Source organism: Scomber scombrus, chromosome 10, assembly GCF_963691925.1.
Source record: "Scomber scombrus chromosome 10, fScoSco1.1, whole genome shotgun sequence".
Lineage (NCBI taxonomy): Eukaryota > Metazoa > Chordata > Actinopteri > Scombriformes > Scombridae > Scomber > Scomber scombrus.
The window spans coordinates 19678111-19703674 of record NC_084979.1 but is presented as its reverse complement, the minus strand read 5'-3'; the positions used below and the strand labels follow the sequence as shown (position 1 = coordinate 19703674).

Sequence of the window (25564 nt, the reverse complement as noted above, 5' to 3'; positions counted from 1 at the left end):
AGATCAATATTTTTTTCTCTTTGTATTGAGATGACGTGTGAATGAGAAATCTGAAACCCAAACATAATCACATCAAAATGACTTTTGTTTGAAAAATGATACATCTGCTTCTTTTTCTTCAAAGGAGTACCACACAATAAATTGAGCACCATCAAACTGAAGTTATAAATCATGGTACTCTGAGGCTAAGGCAGGAATGAGAAGCATGCTTTCCTTTTAAGTGGAGGCTTACAATTGAACCTCAGGCACTGGAGTCCATAAATTGCAGCATCAATTATTAACCCAAATCTTTTTTAATGTGCCAAAAGAAACCCCAGTGGGCAAGCTAATGCAACTAGCAGGAAACGAGGAGAACAGATAAAATGACCAGTGTGGCCAGAGTCGGCCCCTTTTTATGTCCGAGCTGCTCCAGAGTGCAGGAAAGCATCAGACTTCAGGGACCATCCGGAGCCATATTAGCAGCTAAATAATAGAGAATTCCATTCATTTGAGAGTGGAAATATGCTAGTAGATTGAGCCTTGAGGATATAATTGATGAATGCCTCAGAGACATGGCAGCACACAAAGGAGAGACCGGGTGCAGCAATACAACAACATCCTCTGTTCACTGCCAGGATGCTTTTAGAAAACATACATGTCAAAGTTCACAAGATGATACAAGTGATTTAAAAGTGCACTGACAGCAAACAGCATACCATTAGGTTACGTATACGTTGCTGCAGGGATATGGGTATATCATGATCACAGGCTGAGACCAAAAGCAAATAGAATTTAATTCCCTTTGGGGTCAGTCATTTTCTGCATGGTTCATTTTACAGTAAATGTTTTTCAGCAGTTTTATTAACCTGTCCGAGAATCGCACATAGGTGGTAGAGTGAATGCAAAACATCTTAAGGACACTCAGCATAGAGGCTACTAGTGAGAAGAATCCAGGTAAACACATTATCTCTTATTGATTTCTAACATAAAATCCCATCACAAACAGATGAGATGTAGATAAAAAAGAAACAGGTTAGCAGAAGTAATTGTACAAGCTCAATACTGGAAGATATTTTTCTCCCTTTTCGCTTCAGGAAAAATGTATAAATGAAGTTGAGGCACTGATGACATTTATCTTGCTTTCACGATTTATTATTTAATTATTCATCATGTTTTCTGTAGGAACAAGAAAAAAAAAAGGCATGCTGATACAGGAATAAGTCCTCATTTTGAAAAGCGGGGGCTTGCTAGCATACAGCAGCTCCCCAATTGCTTCCACTCTCTGTAAATGATGCAAAACCTGTAACTGTTTTTTGATTTTCACACATTAAAACATTGCTTGGAGCAAAATACACCGCTGCAACACATATCATTAGTCAGTCGGTCACGGTCGTTCTTACTTATTTAAGCAATCGGCTTTATTTCCACCGAGTGATCACTTGGGAGGCTCTCCCCAGTGCTCAGATCTCTTCCTTCATCTGACAGAGGAGAGGAGGGGAGTGTGAGAAATGAACACTGAAGCTGTCTTATTAGTGCTTAACTCTCCTGCTTAGGCCTCCAGATTGTCAGAAAAAAAGAAAAAAGTGCTCATACAGGCTGCACCATAAACAGTGGCAGTGATAAATATCTCCTGTCACTTTCAACATGACTCACTTGTCTGACTCTCAGCTTTACTGCACACAAAGGAAGCTGAAGCAGAGCAACCATACACTGATGCAAAATCTTTATCTGATTACAGATAATAGATGCACTCTATAAAATAGCTTATATTACAAGAGGGTGAGTTGAAGCGGAACACAGTTCAGTACCAAATAGTGAATAATGAGCATAATTTTATAAAAGCACACACAAGCACTGAAACAGGTAAGAAGCCATGCAAGCCCTCATTACTCATAGAGCGGATGGCTCATTCAGGTTGTTTTATATAGCCTTCAGTTGCGTACCCTTGTCCTTGTCTGGAAAGTGGTCACTACTGACCTAAGTGTGAGTCAGATTTTGAAGTTAAGCTTGACCTTGGTTTTCAGATGAGAAGGTGGAGAGTGATGACTATGGGGCCTGAAATTATTTGACGGAAATCCATACTCACTTAGATATTGTATTTTCTGTGAGGCAACTGCCACAGCTTTTAAAAAAAAAACCCAGGCAAGATAGGATCATTGGAAATTTTGTAGGCTATTAGCTTAATAGTCGAAAAAACGATAGTTTTTGTTTGATAAGCCTTCATAGCAGTCAACACATTTGGTTTCAAATGTAAAAACTCTGCTTTTAAATGTGTGCATCTGCGACCTTAAATGAGATACCCACCTGTTGATATCTGTTTCAATTTTAAATGTACATTTGTCCACAACAGGCTCATGAAGCTTTCCTCCCACAGTTTAAACACATGCAAATCAGGGGGACAAATGCTTCTAAATTACCCATCGGTATGAGTGGGACTTATTATGTATATTTGTGATCACTGATAAACCAGCAGTCTGTCCAGGTTGTTTTCTTGCCTTTATCCCTGGGTATGCTGTGAAAGACTCCTACGGCTCCTGAATAAGAATGAGAAGTTGGAGACAATCAATGATATTTTTTTTGGCACTAGCTCACTATTAATGTAAATAAATTACTGCTTGGTCAATATCAGGACAATGAGTACACAGTACAATACTTTGAGCATTTATATTCATTCAGTATACATTACATTCATTTGGCAGATGGCTTTGTTCAAAGTGATGTACACGCACACTCAAAGAACAAGAGCTACATACCATCAAAATGATCCTGTACCTTTAAAAGAATACGGATGAACTGAACTACTTGTAATAAATAATGATACTTCCTAGTAAGGCATATTTTATGAGGGGGTTAAGAGTTCAGACTAATGGTTCTATTAATAATGTATTAACCCCGTGTGATACTCAAGTTTTCCTTGCAGTTTGAATACATGCATTTTACTCCACAGACCTTCCTAACACACATACTTTAAGTTACTGATTTTATGTTGGTTACGTTAGTGAAATATTAGGTGCTATACTCAGTCACAATAATGACCAATGGGGAACAGCACAATCAGAATTCATACAAATTCTTCAGCTGGACCCATTCATGACACATTTTAAATCTATCATAATAAGGACATCCCAAACAAATGTAATGTCAAGTTGTCATGACAAAGACATTTTCTGGTCATGTAAATTTGATTAATGTCAAGTTGTCATAATCAAGACAACCCAAACAATGTCAACTTGTCATTACAAAAACCGAATGACATTAATGACAACAGTCATAAACGTTTATGACATTGACATAATGTTTATGACACGTTCATGACTGTGTCATGTAACAGTTATGACAGTGTAATGTCTCTCTTATGACAATACCTTCAAGTAAAGTGTTACCGTCATAGCTTATAAAATATCAGAACATTTCATGGCAGACAGAGATCCCAACCCCATACATTCAATTCATTGTATTACCAATAGGTTGACATTTTGCAATGTTTTCCATTTAAAATAAAAAGTGCCCAGTCATTTACAACAACATCAATTTGGAGAAATAACTGAGTTAGACTGATAGATCTACCATCATTGCCAGAAGCTGAGTCAAGTATATCATCCAGCAGATTCAAGCAGAAAGAAAAAAACCCAAAACCTTTTTTTTTTTAAAAAGCGTACAGCATGTTAGAGCAGGCAGACATAAACTGTGCCTTGAAATATTGTGCCAATTGTACTGGGGCAGTGCATGCTGTAGGGTGACAACAATGTACTTATTTCACAGTCGCAGAAACTGTTACAACAAATTTGAGTAAACAGTAGACAGTTAGACTTCACTCTCCATGAAAGCGCTTGAAGCACTAAGTGTGAAGAGGTGCATCACGCTTCTCACATCCATATACAGTGCACTTGTCACACCATGTGCATCTGTGGAAACGATTTATCTGTGCTCACAGGCCAGTGAGATTTTTCCTCACCACTTGAAGAATCCTGAGTGACAGTTGCAAACGAAGATCTTCTGCCATGGCCAAGAGGTAGTTTTCCATATCTTTTTCAGAGACTCGAAGATCACTGAATGGCTAGGAGGTCATATTCACTACCAACAACTCCAAAGAACAACCTGCTATTCACCACCACACTGTGTAGGGACCACTTCTTTGACCTTACTGTAGCCATGGAGATCCATGCCCATGTTTTGATTATATGTGAGAATACACGTGGGCTGTGGTGTTTGTCATAGGTTTTTTTTTCTCTTTTTTTCACCTGTTTACAGGCCAGGCACCTCAGAATACTTCTCAGCAGTATTAGTTGCATGGTTACAACACTGTTATCCTTCCACCCAGAGTGGTAACAAATATCTTTTTAAGGCTCTACTTCCACGGTTTCAGTATTATTAATCTCTATATTATTTCTAGTTTTTGCCTTATATGATACAAATTAGGGCTTGTTACATATTTTTGGTATACCGCAAAGTAAAGCAACATTTTTAACATCTGTGAAAGGTACATCATGCAGGTGACACTGTCTCAAAGTTCCATGACATGCAGAACCTTGTATTGTCATTTCATCAAGGAGGCTAAGTGAGGTGGAAAAAGTTGTCTTGTACAAAGTTACACTCTGAAGGAACTTCTGCTTGTTCAGGTACAACAAGGACTATACTTCAGCCCTGTCCTGGGGCCGTTTCAGGGAGATGTGTGTGCACTCCACAATAAAATACATGTACGCTGTGGGTGACGCAAGAATCCATTATACCCAAACTGGATTGGTTTGCTCCAGATGAATTGCTTGCAACCATGCCTGCCATAATAGGCTATCATGCTTTTGTCAACCGATTTTGAGTATGGCATCATTTTGTAAGAAATGCACTGAAGATAGGTTGTACTTTGTTGAGAGGGTTGTTTGTGGCCTTTGAGTTATCCATCAGATGGATTTTATTTTTTCATTATTTCATCCAGTGTTGGGAAGGTTGTTTTGGAAATGTAATGGTTTACATATTACTAGTTATCCTATCTAAAATGTAATAAATAACATTACTTAACCAAAGTTATGTAACTTATTACATTTGATTACTTATCTAATTTTGTAATGAATGTTGTCAACTGTTGGAGTAAGTGTACCCTTAACCCACCAAAATCTAGGTTCAGGTGTTTTTCATGTATACTAACATGATTTATAGTGGAGATAAATTATTATAAAGTAAGACTTATCGCTCTTTTGAAAATGTATTAATTAGTTCATGTGGATTTTGGAATACAAAATAAAGATATTTTTTGAAAAAAGTCAAAAGTGTGACACCATTTAAGCCTATGTGTGCTCCAAATAAGGCCACGTCATGATTTATTTACAAAAAACATATATTGATTTCAAAGAATTAAAAACCTCAATATTTATATTCAGTAACTTGTTAAATATTAAAACAAGAGGCAAAAAAACCCTCCTCCTGAGCAAAATCTTAAAGGTCTGACAGACATCACAACAACTCAACATTCCTCAGAGGCAGAGGATGCATCAACAGGAGCAAATCGACTAGATTGGGTTAATTTGCTTTATGCACTCTGCTGCAGTTGGCTCATAGGTCACAAAGACTCAAATATTGGACACGGCCGGTTGTTTTGATCTTTTAAAAACCCTGTCCCTAATTTGCATATTTTCAAGAGATGTTTTCTTTTTTTTGTGGCATTGTAGGGTTTCATTTTCGGCTTTTTCGGCTGGTTGCTGTGGGAGACTTGCCAAGATAGGTGAGTTTGCTTCAACACCAACTGCTGCAGAAGTGGGGGGCACATCAATTGGTTCTCATGAACATCTGCCTCATCCTCCAAATAGTTCACCTCTGCATCACCATTCAATAGTCTACCTGGCAAATGGCTTGTTTCACCCTGGTACTCCCTGTCTGAGCCATCACTATCACAGTCACTTTCAATTGCCTCTTTTTCAAGTATGGGAATAGCTTTGGTGGTGCACACAGCACTTAGGGGGAATGTACCTCTAGGAGGTCCAGCACATCTGATAGATTTAAACTGTGTAAAAACAACCAAAAACTAAACGATTATAATGATAATGATAATGATAATGATAATGATAACTAGGGTTAGCAGCTAAAAATCTGCATTTTCAATTAAAACACTGTATTATATTGTCATTATTGCAACATTTGGCAAATTGTTGCAATAATAACCAAAATATATGCAGGAGTATAATTCCCAAAATATATCAGTAGTTGACCCTTTAAAGAATATATGTACAAAATATGATCATTCTATCTGTTAATTAAGGGGTTTTACTTCTTTTTGTAGCAGTCCGAGAAAGACATCTCCCAGGTGCAAGCAGGAAGTAAACAGATCTGGTCATGTGACCTTTCAAATTAGTCACAATTCATTGATACATTTTAATCAAGGCAATTTATTTTTTCATTTTAAAGTTGAATTTCTTGCTCAAAGCAAACAACAATACTTCTAGAGCTTCCATGGGAAAAAACATAGTCACAATTGGTGGGATAAAACAGGCTTTGTAGATTAATAATAAATCGTGTAAGAACCCTTTTTAGGTTACTAGGCTTTTTTAAAAAATCCCCTTTGCCTACTCACTTTTGAATTTATTAAAAAGCAATGACCCCTTCAATGGACCATTCGACCTCTTACTTTCTAGAGAAGAGCCACATTGTTCAAAATCCAATTATGACCAATTTACTAACATTTACAATTTCAGACATGATGGTTAATAATAGCGGACATTTATACTGCAGACATCTAATGACTGATAAAGAGAGAAACACATGACCATTTGAAATGTTACTGACTCACTCATTTCCCAAGAAGCCGTCAAGCCTGCAGAAATATGGATTAATGCGCCAAAGGACAATTAGAGATAAAAACAAAATAAAAAAATAACTGCTGACAGTTCAGTCATGTGTGTTTTTCTTGGAAACTTGGTTATATGGAGGATTAGATGGTGCACTTTGGAAATGTAGGAAATAATCACTGTAACTCAATGAAATCTTGTTTACTCACAGCCATATGCATGATTAATTTAAATTTTGTTTCAAAGAAGATGTAGTATGTTTTCTTTTCCACGGGATATGCCTACTAAAGTTTACTTTTGCCTTAGATTGACTGCCTCTCACGAATGCCAGACACACTGGGATTAAAGTGGGATTGGCAGCCCTTTAGAATTCCTCCATTTTTATTTCCCCGCACAGTGACAACATGCAGAGCACATATACTGCCAAACAGCCTTTGCAACAACAAAAAAATCTAAAGAATCCGCCAAACCTGCATTCAGACATTTCCTCTGTTTGAATGCATCAAACAGCAGTCGAAGCAGCACAATAGTCCTATAATCTTACAGCTTTAAAAAGCTAATGTGAGCACGCTCTCCCGAATGCAATAAGTCACTTTGTTTGTTGAAAACACGCCAAGTGGCAAAAAAGCAGCTGCTATCTCTGCAGTCTCAAGGGGCTAGTTAATTTTAGAAAGATAATCTCCTGCAATATGCTGAGGGATTAAGTCGTTAAAAGTCCCCACATGGGAAGACGATAAGGCTGTATAGTCATGAACTACAGGAAGAATCCAGCGCATTTCAGGAATAGAGATCTATGTTACTTATCATGCTAATCAGCATGCAGATCAGGAAAAACAAACATCAGTTGTTCAATGACATGTCTATGTAATTTGCCACTAACCCTTTTTCTGTGAGTCACAAATGATGATCGTGATGACAGCACTTCATCTTTGGCTATTAGCATTGTCTCCCAAGGCTGTATTGCGTACTGTCTCAAGAGATTACCTGCAGGAGAGCAATGCCACACTGGAGCAGGGGTAGTACTGTCTATGGCTTAATCAATGTCATTTGCATATGCAGGATAAAACTAATCCTCATCAGAGGGAGGTTCTCTACCTGAGGCCCTTTCTCATCCTTTTCAAGCAAGCCTTCTCTTATTAAATGATCCCTTGACGATTTTCACCTTGCCAGAAAGAACAAAGCATGCCATCATACTGTGTGCAGAGGGGGGGAATCTTCTGGGATGTTTGGTCTCACTGTGAAAGTGTGATGTGATGCAAAGAATAAAGACTAGGGTGAGCATAATGTTGGAGAGTGTGCAGAGCAGGCTCGTCGTAATGCTGTTTGGGTCTGGAAGTCAACCAAACAGCAAGTTCCAGGTGAATAACAATGTGTGGATTTGGAGGAATCAGGTTCAAAGTCCACAGGAGCACAGCAAGCTTTTCCTGGCCACCTGCTTGCTTCCTGGGCTGCCGCCAAGGTTTTCAAACACCCAGCCAGGAGAAACAGCCGGGGTTCCCCTACTGTTTCTCAGCTACACTTCAACGCAGTACATAACATACAAGGCAGAAAAATACAACTAATGTACCTGAAGCAAACCTGAGGATGGTGACGCTATTCCTCTTTCAGAGGGATTTGTGTCACATTAGACGAATGCTGAGCAGAAAAGAACTGGGTTTCAAAAGATCCCTTAAGGCCCTGCATTGTGGAGACAACCTCTTTCCTCTCACAGGCTCCTTTCTGTATAAGATAAGCAAATTTACACTGGCAGACAAACGTGACATTTTCCTGGTGCAGGAGCAGTTTAAGAAGAGGCTTCATAGGTGGGAAAGGCTGATAAGACGACAGCTGGGATTGTGGGTACTGGAAACCCAGCGTGAAAAGAAGATGACAGAAATCAGCAAGGCTATTATGCAAAGATCCAATGACAGGGTGAGGTTCGAGCTGCGGTGACCCGTCTGTGCTAGAGTAATGCTCCTCTACATGCATATTCTTTTATGGGAATGTCTACCCCAGGGTGCTGTTTGGCTGCCTTTCCTGGCAGAGACTCGTAGGACTCTCACCCTGTTTATAGACTATCAAATGGATTACAGACTCATTATCAACAGTGCTGTGTGGCCACAGAGCCCTGTCGTTTACACCACATTTCTACTGTGTCAGCCACAACACCAAATTCCATGGCAGGAGAGTGTCAAACTGTGTGTTTGCGTGTGTGTATGCGTGTGTGTTGCAAAACACAGTGTAGAGGGAAAGTGGCTGCACTAAAAGCATGGCTGATCCGGTTTTACACGGTGTCTCTTTTCTGAAGTTGGAGCGAAGTGATTGGTCATTGAGTTTACCAGCAGACTTAAACTTCATGACCAAGGCAGGGAATTACCCTCAAATACATAGCAGCTATATATTTACCAGTAAACAGAAATAAAAAGCTATTACCACTTTATTTTTCTGCTCTATTTTCTCTTGACTGCCCTGACTGCTGTATTGCATTAAACCTTGGTATCCATAGCGGCTGCAGAGTGCCATGGTGTGGCAGGCTAGCGTGATGTAATGTGATGTGAAGCTCTCCGAAGGTCTGGGCTCAGTGACGCCATACATGAGGCAGTTTAACATCACTAGGCATTATGAATTTACCTGTGAAAGGTGACAGAAGAAGAAAGTAGTGTTATTCGGCTTTAGAAATGACAGCATTGGCCAGAGTCTCTCTAAATCAGATTGATGATCCATTTTCCCTGCCCCGGGGGGCCACAGTAATGTAGGGGCCTGGGATTCACAGAGGCTGCAGAGAGACAGATGGGACCTTGTCTGCTTTGACCTTGCTGAGTTAATATTTCTCCCAGGCCTTGTCTGTTGCCTCATCATTAAAGGTGCAATAGCTATTAACATTGGGGGAATACTTCAAAGACACTGTTTACTTGGACAGGACACAATTCATGCGAAGAAAAATCACAACACCAGAGTAACAAGGCAAAGAGGGATCATTTGTTAAATGGTGAGAGTGTCATGTGCGCAATGGTTTTTAGAGACACCTGTACAATATTTGAAAGCTATGCAGTGCTAAACATATGCAATATAATGTACACATATCCAAATAAATTGCTTTGAGTATGAGATATACATTTTTATTTTGTTTTCAGCCAGAGCATGTAGCAGTGATATATGCTATAACTGATTGTAGAGCTGGTGTGAAAATTAAGATCAAATTAAATTATCCTGATAATAAATTGAGGTTCTGATAACAACAAGTAATATGAACATGTTATCATGGAAATTAGAAAAAAATAAGACAAAATATAAGACAAAAAAGTTATCTTCAGATTAATTGATAATGACAATAATTGTTAGCTCTAACCCTAACCACAATTAACTTGCGAGGCAGCTGAATTCATAAGATCACTGTGAAATGTGAGAACCCATCTTGTCAGGCTTAAAGATATGAGCTTATCAGCATCGTGAATCCAGCTGCCTCGCAAAGTAAGACACTGATAGTTGGTGATGGACAAGTGTTTCATCCAATTACCTGCCAAGTATTCTTTTAAAGAGCCTTCCCTTTTCCAAACAGTTTCACTTCTCAGATGGTTCTGTGTAACAATTGATCTGGATCAGGTTACAGCCACAATTAATATGCTTGAAATTATCCTCAAGGCTATATTTTTTGTTTGCAGTAAAAAAAAAGAAGAGAAAAGCACTGTTCTCTGTCATGGTGTCTTTTTTGATATTGCCACTGAAAGGTGCCAAAGTCAGAGATTTCTATGTGTCAACTGTTTTTAGCCTTTTCTATCAAACAATCTGGCATTCCATGAGAGAAATAAATGAGTTTTTTGTGTTTTTAATTTCCAGTTCTTTTTTGGTTTACAAGTAATTAAAGATGAATGCAAAGAATGTTTTGCCTCTAATTAAGCTTACATCTGTTTACACTCAGCCCGATCATGGCTGTGTTTTAGCTGTTCAACAAGGCAGTTTATTTGATCTCATTTTCTTTATTGAGAAGTCATTATTTTGCTGCTTTGTGGGATTTTAAGCCCAAGAATAAATCTAGTGACATTAGGAGGGAATGGCGATGCCAGAGTCAGATCAGGAAATATGGTCTAGGAAGCAATCCAGTGGGTCACTGTTACTCACCACCAGCCACTAAAAGAGAGATAAGGAAATAATCAAAACAGAGAGGTGAAGGCCAACTTCAACTTGACCGCACTGACAAATGGGCTCCCACTTTTCTTCTTTGGTACCTCTCTTCTCTTATTTTATACAAAACAATCAATGCTCTGTCTGTATATATTTTGGCTTATGGTTACTATCTTTTATATCCTCTGTGCTACTTTAGCACTTAGTATACAATAAAGGAAAAAAGCACCCTTCAAGCCCCAAACTGCCTTATCTACAGTTTCTTATCTCTCATTAGCTGTGGTCTGTGATGAGTGTTGGGGCTTTGCAAGGGGGAAATAATCTATTGAAATATGGTTTCATTTTGGATATACTTTATCAGAAAAGCTATTTAAATTTTGATAATGAAGAACACTGTAAATCCCCCCAGTGCCCTTGTACTGCAGTATACACACAGCATAACAGTACGCATAGGGTGGTAATCATTGTGTGATCACTCAAACAACAGTGTGCATCCGAGCCCCCCGAGCCTCCAGACACTCCCCAGGCAGCCCAGCCCTTATATTTGGTGGGCTTATGATTTGTTCTGGGATCTAAGCAATAACTAAAGCCTCCTTGTGGCCTTGTTTCCAGATTGGATTGCAAAAACATGTTGCACCTGGTGCAGCTAGAGTGGGAAGTAGAAGCAGCAACACTGTCTGCATTCACTATCTGATGGCTCCAACCTTATTGAAAATCTGATAATGATATTTGGTGAGCTTAATGGTTGCCCTCTGCAGGCTTTCTTTTTTCATCTTCTGCCTCACTTTCCCAGCATGCGGCTGAGAGTAAAGCATGATGTACGGCTGCTTTGCTCTGATTTATAACCTGCGGCACCACACCATTTTCCTTTGCATTTAGTTTTCAAATAGAATTAGCGCTCCATAGTTAAAATGAGTGAATAATCAATGAGAATCACTGCAGGTGATGAACATGGGTCTGTGTGCTTGTTGTGTTTATTTTATGGCTGCATGATCTTCAGATTTAGCTTGGGGTCTGCAGCTGGTAGGGGTTCAGTGTCTTGCTGAAGGACACCTTTGCAGGAAGGACGCAGCTATGACTGACACTTGAACCTAGATGTTATCATTACAAGAATGTATTGTTCCTTATTACACTTCCCTGCTCCTTTATACTAAATTTAGGATACAAAAAACATTTGGTATCTCCAGAGCCTCCCTCTAACATGAAGGTGTAATGACCCAATTTGCCCTAAGGGAACATTAAAGTTTCATCTAATGTGTTCTACTATAGTCATACAGACTTCACTGAAAGACAGCATAGCACATCTAAAGCCACATCTATCTGCTCTTGTGGGTGACTTTAACAGAAGACATTTCATTAGGAGTTCCTCCAGAAGCGTGAATAATCCATCACTTCCTCTGAAATACCTAGAGGCTTTAAAGCCACATTGGCATTTTCATTGTAACACATTTGCAATAATTAACAGAGCTAACTTTTTTATTGTGATTAATAATGGAGTAGAAGATAGCATTATTGAGCCACACATTAAACTGCATTCATTAGATTGACTTTTCTGAATGCACCAACTGAGACTACTAAGCAGGATCGTGGAAAGGTCAATGTGATCGTTATATAATTTAGTTGGAGAGCAATTATGAAATGGTTTAATAAGAGTGATTTCTAATGAGCAGTGTGAGTGTGACACCTTCTCTCTCTGAGTTAATCGATCTAATTGTCAAAATGTGAAGATCCATTTCAGAGCTTTAACACAATCCAACCTGTTTTTGGTTTTAGGCAGCTGAAGACTAAAAGTAAAAGTGTCATACTGCAGTCACATAAAGTGCTCATCTTTTAGACATCCATTAATTCCCATGTGGGGAATACAAAGTACACTTGAGGAATATATTCTAAAAAATTTGGCACCTCATTGCTGTCCCTACAAATTCAGTCCAAATGCAGTATTCCCTCTCCTGCGCAAGCAAATGCTTTTGAAGCAGTGGGCAAGGTTGGGAATGGTTCCAGAAGACCAACTCTCTATTTTGCTAGCTTCAGCACTCAATAGCTCCATGATTAAAGTCAGTCTATTCTATTGATTGAAAAGGAAGGAGAGAAAACCTGGCCCCTTGTGCTTCAGTCTCCGCTTCTCCATCTGTAAAAGTGGTGGAAAAGCCTCCCCTGACCATGTCTAGGCAATTTGGGAAGAGCGAGCCTCTCCTGTTGCACTCAGTGACTCCAGCCATGCTCTGTTACCTCATCTCATCAGCTGAGAAAGTATTTGTGCTTGTAGCTCCAGAGAAGGCGGCCACGAGTTAAATTGAGTTACCTGTTCAGAGATGGTTTCATTTTCCACGGATGGCCCCGGAGATCCTTGATGGAACTGCTAAATGCTCATCACCCTTCATGTCCCCTAGTGTCTGTCTGAGCAGAGAGCAGCAACACAACAGCAGCAGCAAGGCTCAGGTGGCACAGACAGTTGGCTGCAGGATCCATCACACTATCTCAACTGTGGAGTGCAGTCAGATAAACCTGCTCTGTATTCAGCACAGCTGTTTCTATCTGTCACCTAGGTGAAAGATAAGATTATGTCGCTCTACTTGCTTTTTTTTCTTTTTTACACGTATAGAACATAACTATTCACCATTTCTCTCAACTTCACTCTACAGAACAGCACCACAAAGTTCAAGCCAATCACCTGCATTCATGCCTATACTCAAGGACACTTACACACATGAAATCAGATATCCCAGATGATATATGGGCAATATATTCCCTGAGTAATAAGATAATGATTAATTGTATGGCTGTGATTTATATGAATTCCCTATATTATGTACGTTAATCCTTATTGATTAGGACATCATGGATTTTCTAAGATATGTCAATCCACCATAAGTGATATGGAAGGGGAAGAGGCTAGATTGTTGGATGGTGTGCTGTCTGTCTGTTGATAACCCCCGTTTGGGAGATGAAAGATGTGGAGGGATGGTGTAAAGAACGAATGAAGGGAGATAAGAGTTGAGAGAATAAATGGAAGGGGATGAGTAGAGGATGAGAGGACCAAGAAGAAGAGGAAGGGAGCAAGAAGAAGGTTTAGTGGATGGGCAAAGGGGAGGGAGAGGGGAGAAGATGTGAGAGAAGAGGAGAGAAACAAGAGATATCAAAAAATGAGTAAAGGAAGAGGAAAGAGATGAGAGGATAACAGATAAAAGAGCAGAGCAAGAGCAGACAGCCACCCCACAGTCACATCACACAATTTACTATGTTCTGGCCCATAATGTTTTATAGCACAATCACTGATAGCACAGTAGTCAGTAGTGATCTCATTTCACAACCCATATCCTTCAGTAATGTGAACACAAAGGGAGAGGCAGAGCCATTAGCAGCGTCCAGTACTCATCTACTGCTACTCATGCATAATTGGCTTCCATGGAAGGAAGCAAGAAAGGGTAAACAACTGCAAGCAATCATATTAACTCCTGTGAGTCCTAATTGAAATCCGTTAACAATCAGCGCAGATGATTAAGGCTGAGGAGACATGGGGCTGTTCATACCCCGAGCCCTCTTTTCTGCACGCTGCGCTCCGTGTATTGACATGCATGAAGACGTGGGTTTGCATTGTAATCAAGAGTTATGCTTGATTTCTGTGCTCATGGGTAGGGCAAGAAAATCAGCCAAACATCTGCAGATGTAAGGATATGGGTGACATTTTACCTCATTCAGAGATTTTCTTTTTAATTAAAATCAGTTCTGGTTGCTGCCCATCTTCATGATGGTAAATTAGGTGGATTTAAAGGAAAACTGTCCACAACTGTCAATGTTGTCACAAATGCAATCAAGGAATGTATCTTCAAGGAATAGTTAAACATTTTAGGAAATATTCTTATTCGCTTCTGACTGAAATTAGATGAGAAAATTGATACCACTCTTATATCTGTCCCTTAAATATGAAGCTACAACCAGCAACAGTTTAGCTCTGCTTAGCATAAAGACTGGAAACAGACAGCCTTACTCGATCTAAAGTTATAAAAAAAAAGTCTTAGTAGCTCTAAAGCTCACTAATTAATACATTATTATATCTACAAAAAAGATCAAGTGCAAAAATGAATGATGACTTCTGGTGTGGTCATTGCTTCTGGCCAATAAATAGTTCAGCACACAGTTCCCCAGCAATAACACAACTTTATTTTCACACTTTTTTATGGATCAAATAAATGGGATACAAAGTTAAGCTGTAGTGATGCTAACCTTCAGCCAGAGTCTGGATAACTGTTTTCTCCTCCATCCTTCGATAAGTTAATCAGCTCCTAGCTTTAGCTTCATACTTATGTACGGACATGGGGGTGGTATCGATCTCCTCATCTAACTCTTGGTACGAAAGTAAATAAATGTATTTTCCAAAATGTGAAAAGCATTCCTTTAAGAGTGTGTACTTAGAATAGGGTTCACGTCTATGTATTTTTGTATCTGTATTTTTTAAAGTAGTGTGTCTCTACTAATTCAATTTATGTATTTGTTAAAATACTGTGTTTTGCTTTTGTTTATTTGTATTCTAATTATTCGTATTTATTTGAAAGCGATACTTAGGAAATAGTGCAATAGATGAATAATGATTCACCATTTAATCCATCCATATTCTTTACCACTTATCCTCAAGAGGGTGTCGGGGAGCCAATCTCAGCTGACATTGACAGGTCACCAGTCAATCACAGGGCTAATATATAGTATAGAGACAGACAACCATTCACATCCACAGGCAATTGAGAGTCACTAATTAACCTAACCTGCATGTTTTTAGTCTGTGGGAGGAAGCCAGTGTACCTGAAGAGAACCTACGGTGAACAGAAAGGCCCCAGCCAGCTGGTAAGTTTGAACCCAAAACCCTTTTGCTGTAGGGCGATAGTTCTAACCACTGCACCACCATGCCACTCTATTTATTATCGTGCTGTGTTTGGCTTTTGTTTATTTGTATTCTAATTATTCTTATTCCTTTGTGTGGCACAGTGATAGTGATAGTAGGGAAATAGTGCACTGGATGCTTCACCATTTTAGTTGAGTCTTAAACCACTAGATGGTGTGCTTGTCTCTACAACTACTACATCCATCAGATGGGTTGAGTAGAGAAAAGCTCTAGCTGGAGAGGATAGAGTCATATTGTCTTTGAGCATACTGTGTGTTCAACTAGCATTATGCAACATATAAAACCGCTATCTCACCAGGTTCTGGGGTTTTGGGTAAGACATTCTCAAATAATGCACTGCGATCACTATGAATACAGAGCATATGGAGCAGCTGAGCTGCTCGTTGTGACAAGCAAACAATCCTTCGCTGTCTGAAATTTCTTTTCAACAGAGGGCTTATCCAGACTGCGGATTCACCCAGAGAGAGAAAAGAAATAAAACTCAATCCTCTGAATCTTTATCTAGGCACTGACTCATTCATATCTGAGAGTCTGGCTGCCAGCCATGCTAACAAAAAGCTGTTGAAATACAGAATAAATACTGAACAAGGGTGTCTATGTTCAGGTTCAAGGGTTCATAAATGGCAGACAGAAGCAATGGAAACCCTTCAGCTGCAGGGTTTACTTTGTTGTTCTGAGTAATGTTGGATGCTTAGCGTGAGAGTCAGGGATACTTGTACGTATGTCTCCTCTTGCCCTATCATTTTGTCAATTATCTATTCAGTAATTAAGATAGTACTTTTTCTCTGTCTTCAGTTTCAATGTATCTTTCAAATCATATAACCAAGCCATTATGGATATTATTAACACAATTTCAACACAAATTATTTTTTAGGTATAGATAGATTTAAATACATTTCTGCATTCCTGCTATCCAATGTTTTAATGCCCAACTAAAATATTCTTCATGCATCTGAGAATAATAGAGCTTTATATTATCGACTCCTAGTGAGCTTCACTGCTTCTCAAGGGCAAGATAAGAGCAGACTTTTGCCTGTGCTGCTGTGTGTTTCTTTTTCCTTTTTTTGTTCTCCTCGTCTGAAGCAGATGGTAAGGAGAAAATCACTTTCTGCTGGGGGCAGGATGCATCAGGGTCAGGGTTTAAGCTTTGAGGTCCACTCTGAACCTGACTGATTTGACAGGACTGTTTTGCATACACTGAGTCTAATCAAATATATGCGGAAAAAGAGTGCAGGATTTGCAAAGCAGCTTGATACAAAGATACTGATTAGTTTAGGGATTTTGCAGAACAGCAGGCTGGAGCGACGTGGTCTTGTCTGACAACAGAAATACAAGAACATGAAGAAACAAAGAAAGACTCACCACAAAAAGATTAGTAGACCACGCTGAGAGGGAAAAAGCGGGGCTGAGATGGAAAGTTGTTAATATTGATATTCCAGACTACAGACTATTACTGAATAATTAGAGGCAATCAACAGAAAAAAGCCAAAATAATTGTGAATAGGTTTTGTGCACAAAAACAACTACCTCTTTGTGTTGTTTACCTGCTCATGCTTTGATTGAATTGATCTCCAAGGACAATGACAAATGATTGCGCTCGAAATTGACGGCGTCAATACTAAAAATAATGAGGCACTGAAATGTTCAAGTTGTGTCAACAGCAGCGAAACATGTGCCTGAGAAAAGTAACAGGTTCCCAGCACCATTGAGACTTAGCATAAAGTCTCAATGACTCTGTAGCTAAAACAAATGCAGCCATTGACATCAAACTGGCATAATGATACACCTTATTTAATAGCCTCACATGCTCATATTTGACTGAGGGCACCAAACCATGAGAGCACCAGCTTATGCAGATAAACTCACTGGTTTATAGGTCTTATGTGACTTACGGATCATTTACTCATAGGGACTGAGAAATACACTACATACATGATTGCAGCAGTCCATTTAACAAACGGGAGTGTTACATAATACCCTAAAACAATCAATGAAACATGAATATTTAAAAAGCTATACGGATATATGGTTCTCTGTACAGTAGGACAAAGTTCAATTTGCAAGGAAACAGACAAATTACTTCGAGGCCATTTCAGTCATGATATAAGCCCACACATACATAACACCTACAAGGGGGGGGGCTGTTGAGAATCCTTTTGGAACATATCTCAAATGTACAAACGTGGGCGTATATATTTCTTACATGCTCTAGCCAAGCTGATGACTAGCCTTGGGACAAGATTGTGTGAAATGCCACAATGCCAAAGATGATAGCTTGTTCATTTTAGCAACAAATACATCCAAATGAACACTGAGGAAAAGAGATTCTAAACTGATCTCAGACTTAGAGCAGCATCACCTCACACCTCCCCTTCAGTTTCCTGCATCCACCTTCCTGTGGACTCTGCATCTGCTCTCCATCAGCCCACGTTTTAAGAAAGTGAACCCCATTCTGTGAACCTGAATCCACAGGGAACTGGCTATGTGCCTCTGCAGAGTGAGTGAGTGGGAATCAGTCAAAGCCCCAAGCACTTATAGGGAGGGGGTGGCGGGATAGGGGCAGCAGTGAGGAGGTGGCTGCTGCTGGCAGGCAAAGCTAATTCACTGTGACAGAAATCAGAGCTGTCAGGACCACCATGACCAAGCATCATGGACAGCATACATCCAGTCAAACCCACGGCTGAGGGGAAGGAGGGATGTCGGGGGCTCAAAAAGAAAGGAAGGGATGTACTGCATGAGGCACTTAGAGAGAAAGAGCAAGTGTGTGTGTGTGTGTGTGTGTGTGTGTGTGTGTGTGTGTGTGTGTGTGTGTGTGTGTGTGTGTGTGTGTGTGTGTGTGTGCGCGCGTGTGTGTGTATGCGCGCAAGTGTGTGTGTGCGCACATGTGTGTGCATGTGTGTGCATTTATACCAGGTATTCCTCATGTTGTGGGCACGTAAATCTGTTCACACAGTTATATTGTGGGGGCTCGCCTCCGTTATGGGGATAAAAACAAGTCCCCTTGAGGTAAATCATTAATTTTAGTTTGAAATTGGTTGGAGTTAAAGTCATTTTAGGGTCATGTTAAGGTTAGGGTAACAGTTAGGATTAGGCAAGTATTGGTTATTGTTGAGGTTAGGATAAGACTCCAGGAAATGAATGTAAGTAGTCAGTGTGTGTGTGTGTGTGTGTGTGTGTGTGTGTGTGTGTGTGTGTGTGTGTGTGTGTGTGTGTGTGTGTGTGTGTGTTTGTGTGTGTGTGTGTGTGTGTGTGTGTGTGTGTGTGTGCGTGCTTGCAAGGCAGGGGGCAGGTTAAATCTATACACTCAAAACCACTAAAATAGAAACTACAAGGTATGGAGAAAAGAAGAGAACTTCAGACTAAGAAAGACTTTCAACACAGTAGCTGACAAAATACACAGAGAGATGAAGAGGGATGTCCAGGATTTGCTTAATTCAACAACTCACAGAAAACAGGTGCATTTACAACGATAAGTAAACCAATATCCACACATTGTCAAAAAAAAAAAAAAAAGTCCACTGGGCACAGCTAAATTTCAGTCCTCTGGGATTATTCATGAAAGGTTACCGGATAACACATGTAACATTCATGAGGAAATCTCCAAGGTTCTGCTAATCTGTTAGTAAGCAAAATACTGAAAGTTTAATGAAATGGAATATTAATAGATTATTGTGAGAAAACAATATTGTTGAGATAGAGAGAGGAAGCCAGAGAGACAGTGAGGGGGAAGGACAGCCACTAGCATCAATACTTAATGATGAGAGAGGGAGACACAAGGCTGGTCTCTAAATGACACAGAAGAGGAGGAGGAGGAGGGGATTGTGGGAGATTAAGAGAGCTCTGTGCTGTTTGTTGTACACTGCAAAACACTGCAGGATGTTTGTAGAGCAGCAGTCTCATTTGGGATGAAGAGAGAGCCAGTAGGGGGACCTTTAACTTGGCCGAGGACAAAGGCAAGAAGACTGCATTGTTCCTCGAGCACATCGGGACAAGGATCTAAGAGGCAGATAGGGATTAGAGAGCAATGTTTTGGGCATTCATTGATTGGATGTAACTTCGAAAGAGAAAAAAAAGCTAAGTAAAGTTGGACTCTCATGTAGCTAAGCAGTTTACTTTGGATTTGTGGTTCAAGAGTGGTTTTTCATTTTTTGGAGGGGGGAGTGGGATTAACTGAGTGAGCAAAAAATTGCTCACTTGTCTGGAAGTGGTATGAACTTTTCCCCTTTGTTGCCTTTAAATTCAAGTCAGCCGTGGGAAAACTGTTTGAACTGATCTTTTTGATAATGTTCAACTTAAAGTCATCTGATAACAACTGAGGAGAAACTTCTTTTTAAGGTAAAGTATTTCTCTCTGTGTATAGATTGTTGCATCACACTGAATTATCACAATGTGTTTAGCAATTCACTACTGATTGGATGATGATTACTTCTTAGAAATGTCCCAAGACAGTCTGAGGAGAGTCGTTGTAATACAAAAGCTGAATTACAAGGAGCAAAATTAATTTGTGGCTTCTCCATTTGAACCATTTTTTTTAATTTTCTGTTTTTTGTTAATGTATCATGCTGTTTCTCATTTTATTCTCTTAAACCAGGGAGTGCCGGAGGGATTAGAAACCTTGAAGGATCCCACTTCCAGAAACATGACCTGTGGACTGTATCCAGGCCCTTTCCTGGTTCTGCTTTGTCTCCTCCACAGCTCTGAGGAGTCTTGCCCATCCATGTGCCTCTGTATATCTGACACAGTGAGCTGTAGCTCCAGTGGTCTGTCCAAGATACCTCTGTTGCTGCCCTCCTTCTCTGCCACCCTCGACCTCAGCCACAACCATCTGTCCTGGCTGGGTCCCAGCAGCTTCAACAAGATGCCCAGATTGGAAAACCTCCGGATGTCCCACAATCAGCTCAACGCCTTGGGCCAGGGTGTGTTTAACAATGCCTCCGGACTAAGGTACCTTGACCTGTCTTCCAACAAGCTACATGTGGTGGAGCAGCACTACTTCCAGGGGCTGTGGAGGCTGGAGGAACTCCTCCTCTTCAATAATAAGATCACACAGGTGGAGGCCGGCACACTGAGTGGTCTGAGCAGCTTAAAAAAAGCGTATTTCAGCCTTAACCAGATCACGCACTTCCCGTTCTTCACCATTCAAGACCACAGTCATCCTTTTCTTACCATGTTGGACCTCTCATCCAACCGCATGAGTCGTCTGCCCTGGGAGGATGTGAAAGCTTTGCCTGGGTTGGTACAGCGGGGGCTGTATCTCCATAACAACTCTCTGATCTGCGACTGCTCCATGTACAGTGTATTCTGGCACTGGGATCTGAGAGGTTATGACTCACTGAAGGATTTCACGGAAGAGCACACTTGCAGTATCTACGGGGACCCACGAGCTTCCATTCAGTTCCTGCGACACACCCGCTTTTTCCAAAATTGCACTGTGGAGAAAGCTGTATCGCTGCCTGTGACCGTGCTCCTCTCCAGGGTGTTAGTTTCAGAGGGAGAGACAGTGCGTCTAGACTGCCAAACGTCCCTGAGCAGCACAGACCTCTCTTTTACATGGCTCTCCCCCAGCAAAGGGTACCTTACCCAAGCCAGCATAAATGACACCCTAATTAGTTTGTTTCCTAATGGTACCTTGGAGATCGAAGCAGCAAAGGTCAATGACTCAGGTCTGTATGTGTGCACGGCTGTGGATATTGAACAGGCACTGAATGCAACTAGAGAAGTGAACGTGACAGTGCTGCAGCCAGCAGCAGAGTCTTTCAACACAGGCTACACAACTTTGATCGGCTGTGTGGTGACCATGGTCGTCATCCTCATGTACCTCTACCTGACTCCTTGTCGCTGCAGCTACTGTAAACAGCCCACACCTCCAGTCATTCCCAATGCAACTTATGACCCTTGCACCTTATCCTCAGTTTTTTCCCCCTCCTTAAGAGACCATCCCAAAATGCAAGCTGATAAGCATGTGGCGTTCATGGATCCAATGATAAATGAAGACGGAACAGAATGGACACCTGAGAGTTGATGCTGAACAGAGTTTTTTCCTTTTATTTTTTTCTTTTGAGGATGCAGGCAGGATACTTCTGGACAAACCAAGACTCATTTCTCAGGAATTAGTAATAACATGCTGTAAAGGAAAAAAGAACATTGTCTCTCTTTCATGGCTGCAGTTAAAAGGCCTCCTGAACTAAAAAAGCAATATCTCCTGTTCCAATTTTTCTCTTCTCTGTCATCTGGCCCAATAGTCCGAATGAAAGTCTCTACTTTGGTTTATTATCCTGAGTGTACTGACATTGCTAAATCACAGTAGGGCCATTATCAGCCCTAAAAATCAGCTAATAAAATCTGTCTGTACTCAGGTAGAGTGCTAGCCAAAAATATTTCTCGCGGGATCAAAGAATGAATCTGGCTCACTTTTCACAGAGAGTGTTTAACAAGGAATAAAAGGAAAAACTCTGTAAGTTTATGACTGTAACGAACTGCAGGAAGTAAGTCAGCCTCTATATTGGTTGAGATGAGGTGCTACATAATTATTGTGGTAAAGATAGGCACTAGCTGAAGATAAGTTCAAATATACAGACTATATATATCTTTTAATGGGTGTGTATGTTACTTGTTCATGAGGAACCTAAAACTCTATCCAACTCCTGAAAACTTCCCCATTTTCCTAACAAATGATGCAGTCCATTTAAATCGGTTCCCTGCCCTGTTGATAGAACTGTAAACAGATCCATAGCTATATTAAAAAAAGATGAATTAAGGTATAGTGAGAAAAGCAATGAACATTTTTGTGGAGAAGCCATCGCATTCAGTGAACATTTAAAAATCTTATCTCACAGAAAACAGGCGCATCGGGCAGTGATCCATCATACATATATATACTGTATATCTCATTTAAACCTGTTGCATTAATCTGGCTGCCGAAAACAATGACTCTGCGCTCTGCTTATCAGGCAAATAGTGAAGCACAGAAATCAGGAGTGTCAACAAACCAAAAAACAAACAGCAATTGGGCTGCTCTTCAAAGACAGCATCTCTTTGATCAAACACAGAAGAGCACTTTGAACACTGCTGAACAAACACAACCCCCAAATTTTGAACTGAAGTGACAAATACTTCAAGCAGCTCAGATGCAAAACCCCTGGGGGAGGCATTATTTTGTGTAGCTTTGAGCTTTTTTTTAAACTCAGTGTAACATGCTTCAAATGACAGAATTGCACACTGCAACAAAGGAGATGAATGATGTTGAAGAAGGACATGCACACTTTACAGTGAAATGAAATAAGTGTGCGATGCGAACATTAAGTCAATGACATGAAAGACCTTAGAGATCATATAGATAGTTGGGGGGAAAGGGATGTTCAAAACAGCAGTGTCAAAAGAAACAAATCAGTTTCTTTAAGTCCAAGCATCCATAATGTTTTTAGATTGTAGTTTAATCTTAAATAAAACACTGGCTTGGAACGAAGGATTGCACAGAGATAGAACAGGATTAGATGTAATCCTTCATATAATGTCAAAGAGAAGTTGCCTGTAACCACACATCTCACAAAGGAGAGCATGCCGTTAGTTGAGGGGCATTTGATTATTTCTAAATCCTTAATTAAAACTTGACTCCTTGCAAGTCCGAGGAGACTACTTTTGTTGTGCAGCTAGAATGCAAATTCAAAGACAGAAAAGGTGAAAATTGAAAATCAAATGGGCAACCATGCAGGAAACTGGGACATGACGCTGAGATTCATCACGGCTAAAACGCTCAGGGATTAAGCAAAAATCTGTAAGACTAAAAGAACACTGTATTGTAATGCATTACTGCATTTAATCACATTACAATGGACTCGTTATATTTAGGTAAGCCCAAATTTAAAAGGTTTTCATAATGCTAAGAAACATTGAAATTCCCGAACAAAGATTATGTAACATGAGGCTATGTGCCTGTGTGATGTAACAGCTCATATCTGAGTCTTGTCATGACCTGTTGTTTTTCAGACAGTGTATAAGAGACATTACATGGCGTGATGAGTTGAGGTTAGGTTTGAGGAGATTACCACTAGGATAAAAAAACCCAGGTGCTTTGTCAATTCCACCGGTTTTAAATCCCTCTAATCTGGCTCTGCTCTCTGACACAGCACATGCAGCTGAGTTGGGATTTATTGTTTCTGATATTATTAGCAGACAGGTTAAAACATAGGCCTGCAGGACATGGTTTGAGTATTTCATGGCTTCATCACAAAGAGTCCATAGGTGACTCTGTTTATGTAAGTGCGCTGCTGATTTAGGAGTCAACTTCAGTGTAGGCAGCATGTCAGAGTTAGGATGAAGCTTTTTATTTTAACCTTGTGACAGCAAGTACTTTACTGACAATGAAAGGCCTCATTAAAAAAAAAAACAGAGGTATGAAAAGCACATCACCATAAACAATAACTCAAATTGTTATTGTGCTCAGTTGATATACTGAGAGCTAGAGACAGATTTAGTTTGCTGAAATCAGAATATACCCTGTGTCATTTAGCATCTACAAATGAATATGTAGTCCTGTATGTTGTGTTTTTATATCAGCAATGGGATCCTACAGGAAATATTAAGTTTTCTGCCAAAGTTAGAACAGTTTTTCACATGACAGTTTTTTGTATTTGTGTTTTTAACTGTTCATCAAGGTGATGTCCTGTATTTCGGTGCACCAATTCGATTTAGCAATATCTGTATCTGATAACAGTTGTGGGTGAAAACCCACTAGCTCCAGTAGCTTACTGGAGCTAGCTAGCCAGTATTAGCGCATTGCAGATATAGTGGGATCTATATATATGACAGTCAATAAGTAAGAAACCACAGAACAGAAAGGCCAAGCTAGTTTTGAGCTCACTTAGAAACAGAGTCAGCGATACATAGTTGATCCACCAGAGAGTGCCAACAAGTTAATATTTCAACTGTAAAATGTCCTGCTAAATATGTATCTTGTTTTTTTTTGTGTGTGCATGTTATGTGTTTATAAAAAAAAAGTTATCTAATTATGACTCCCATATATCTCTATGAGTATCAGTCTTTAAAAATCCATGTTGGTGTTAATCATACCTGGTCAAACCACACCCACACAGTCCCAATGAAGCAAATTATCAGTATTAAATTAATTGATTGATCATTTAGACTGTGGCATTCACAATTTCTCAGAGGCCACAGTGATGTGTAACAGTCTAAAATGTTCAGATATTCAATTTACTGTGTGGGAAAAAACAGTAAATCTTCACATCGAGAAGTTGGCACTATCCAATATTTGGCCCTTTTTGCTTGAAAAATGAGTAATGATAATGGATCATCAAAATAGCCAGTATTCAGTATTATAATTGTTTTATTATTCATTTTCTGGCAATCAACCAACTGGTTGATTGCTCTATCTGTGCAGCTCTATATAGTCATGAAAGTTCAAGCTTATAGAGAAATACCTAATATCTAAAACCCAAGTACACCAGTGCTTCAAATAACTTTATAATTTCTAATCAACACAGAAGGTGCAAGTCTGTATGGCTCAGTCTGCTCTCTGTAAACTATCCTGAGCAGCTCTAACAAATGACCCAGATGTAGGGAAAGATACTTGAAATGATGCCCTCCTCCTAAGCAAAACACTCCATCAGGCTTCAATTAAAGCAAGCTCTTCCCTTTCCAGATTAATTGTTTTCCCTAGTTCCTCAGGGCTCCAAGGGATTCGAAATCATCTTATTCAAGAATCTAATTACTGTGAAAAGGGGAGTTTTTCTGAATAGCTCAAGTTGAATTGCCTTCATTCGTGGAGGGCTGCATTGACTGTCAACAGGGGCTG

At 39.9% G+C, this 25564-nt stretch overlaps 1 protein-coding gene across 1 annotated transcript; it reads left to right on the top strand.

Annotated features, from left to right (window-relative positions):
* The first annotated feature begins 13187 nt into the window (after positions 1-13187).
* On the top strand, positions 13188-22004 carry LOC133987666 (amphoterin-induced protein 3-like). The gene is given in 5 exon segments (XM_062427110.1): positions 13188-13350; positions 15631-15695; positions 20345-21739; positions 21741-21770; positions 21996-22004. Coding segments are annotated over 5 exon segments (1662 nt in total).
* The last annotated feature ends 3560 nt before the right edge of the window (positions 22005-25564 follow it).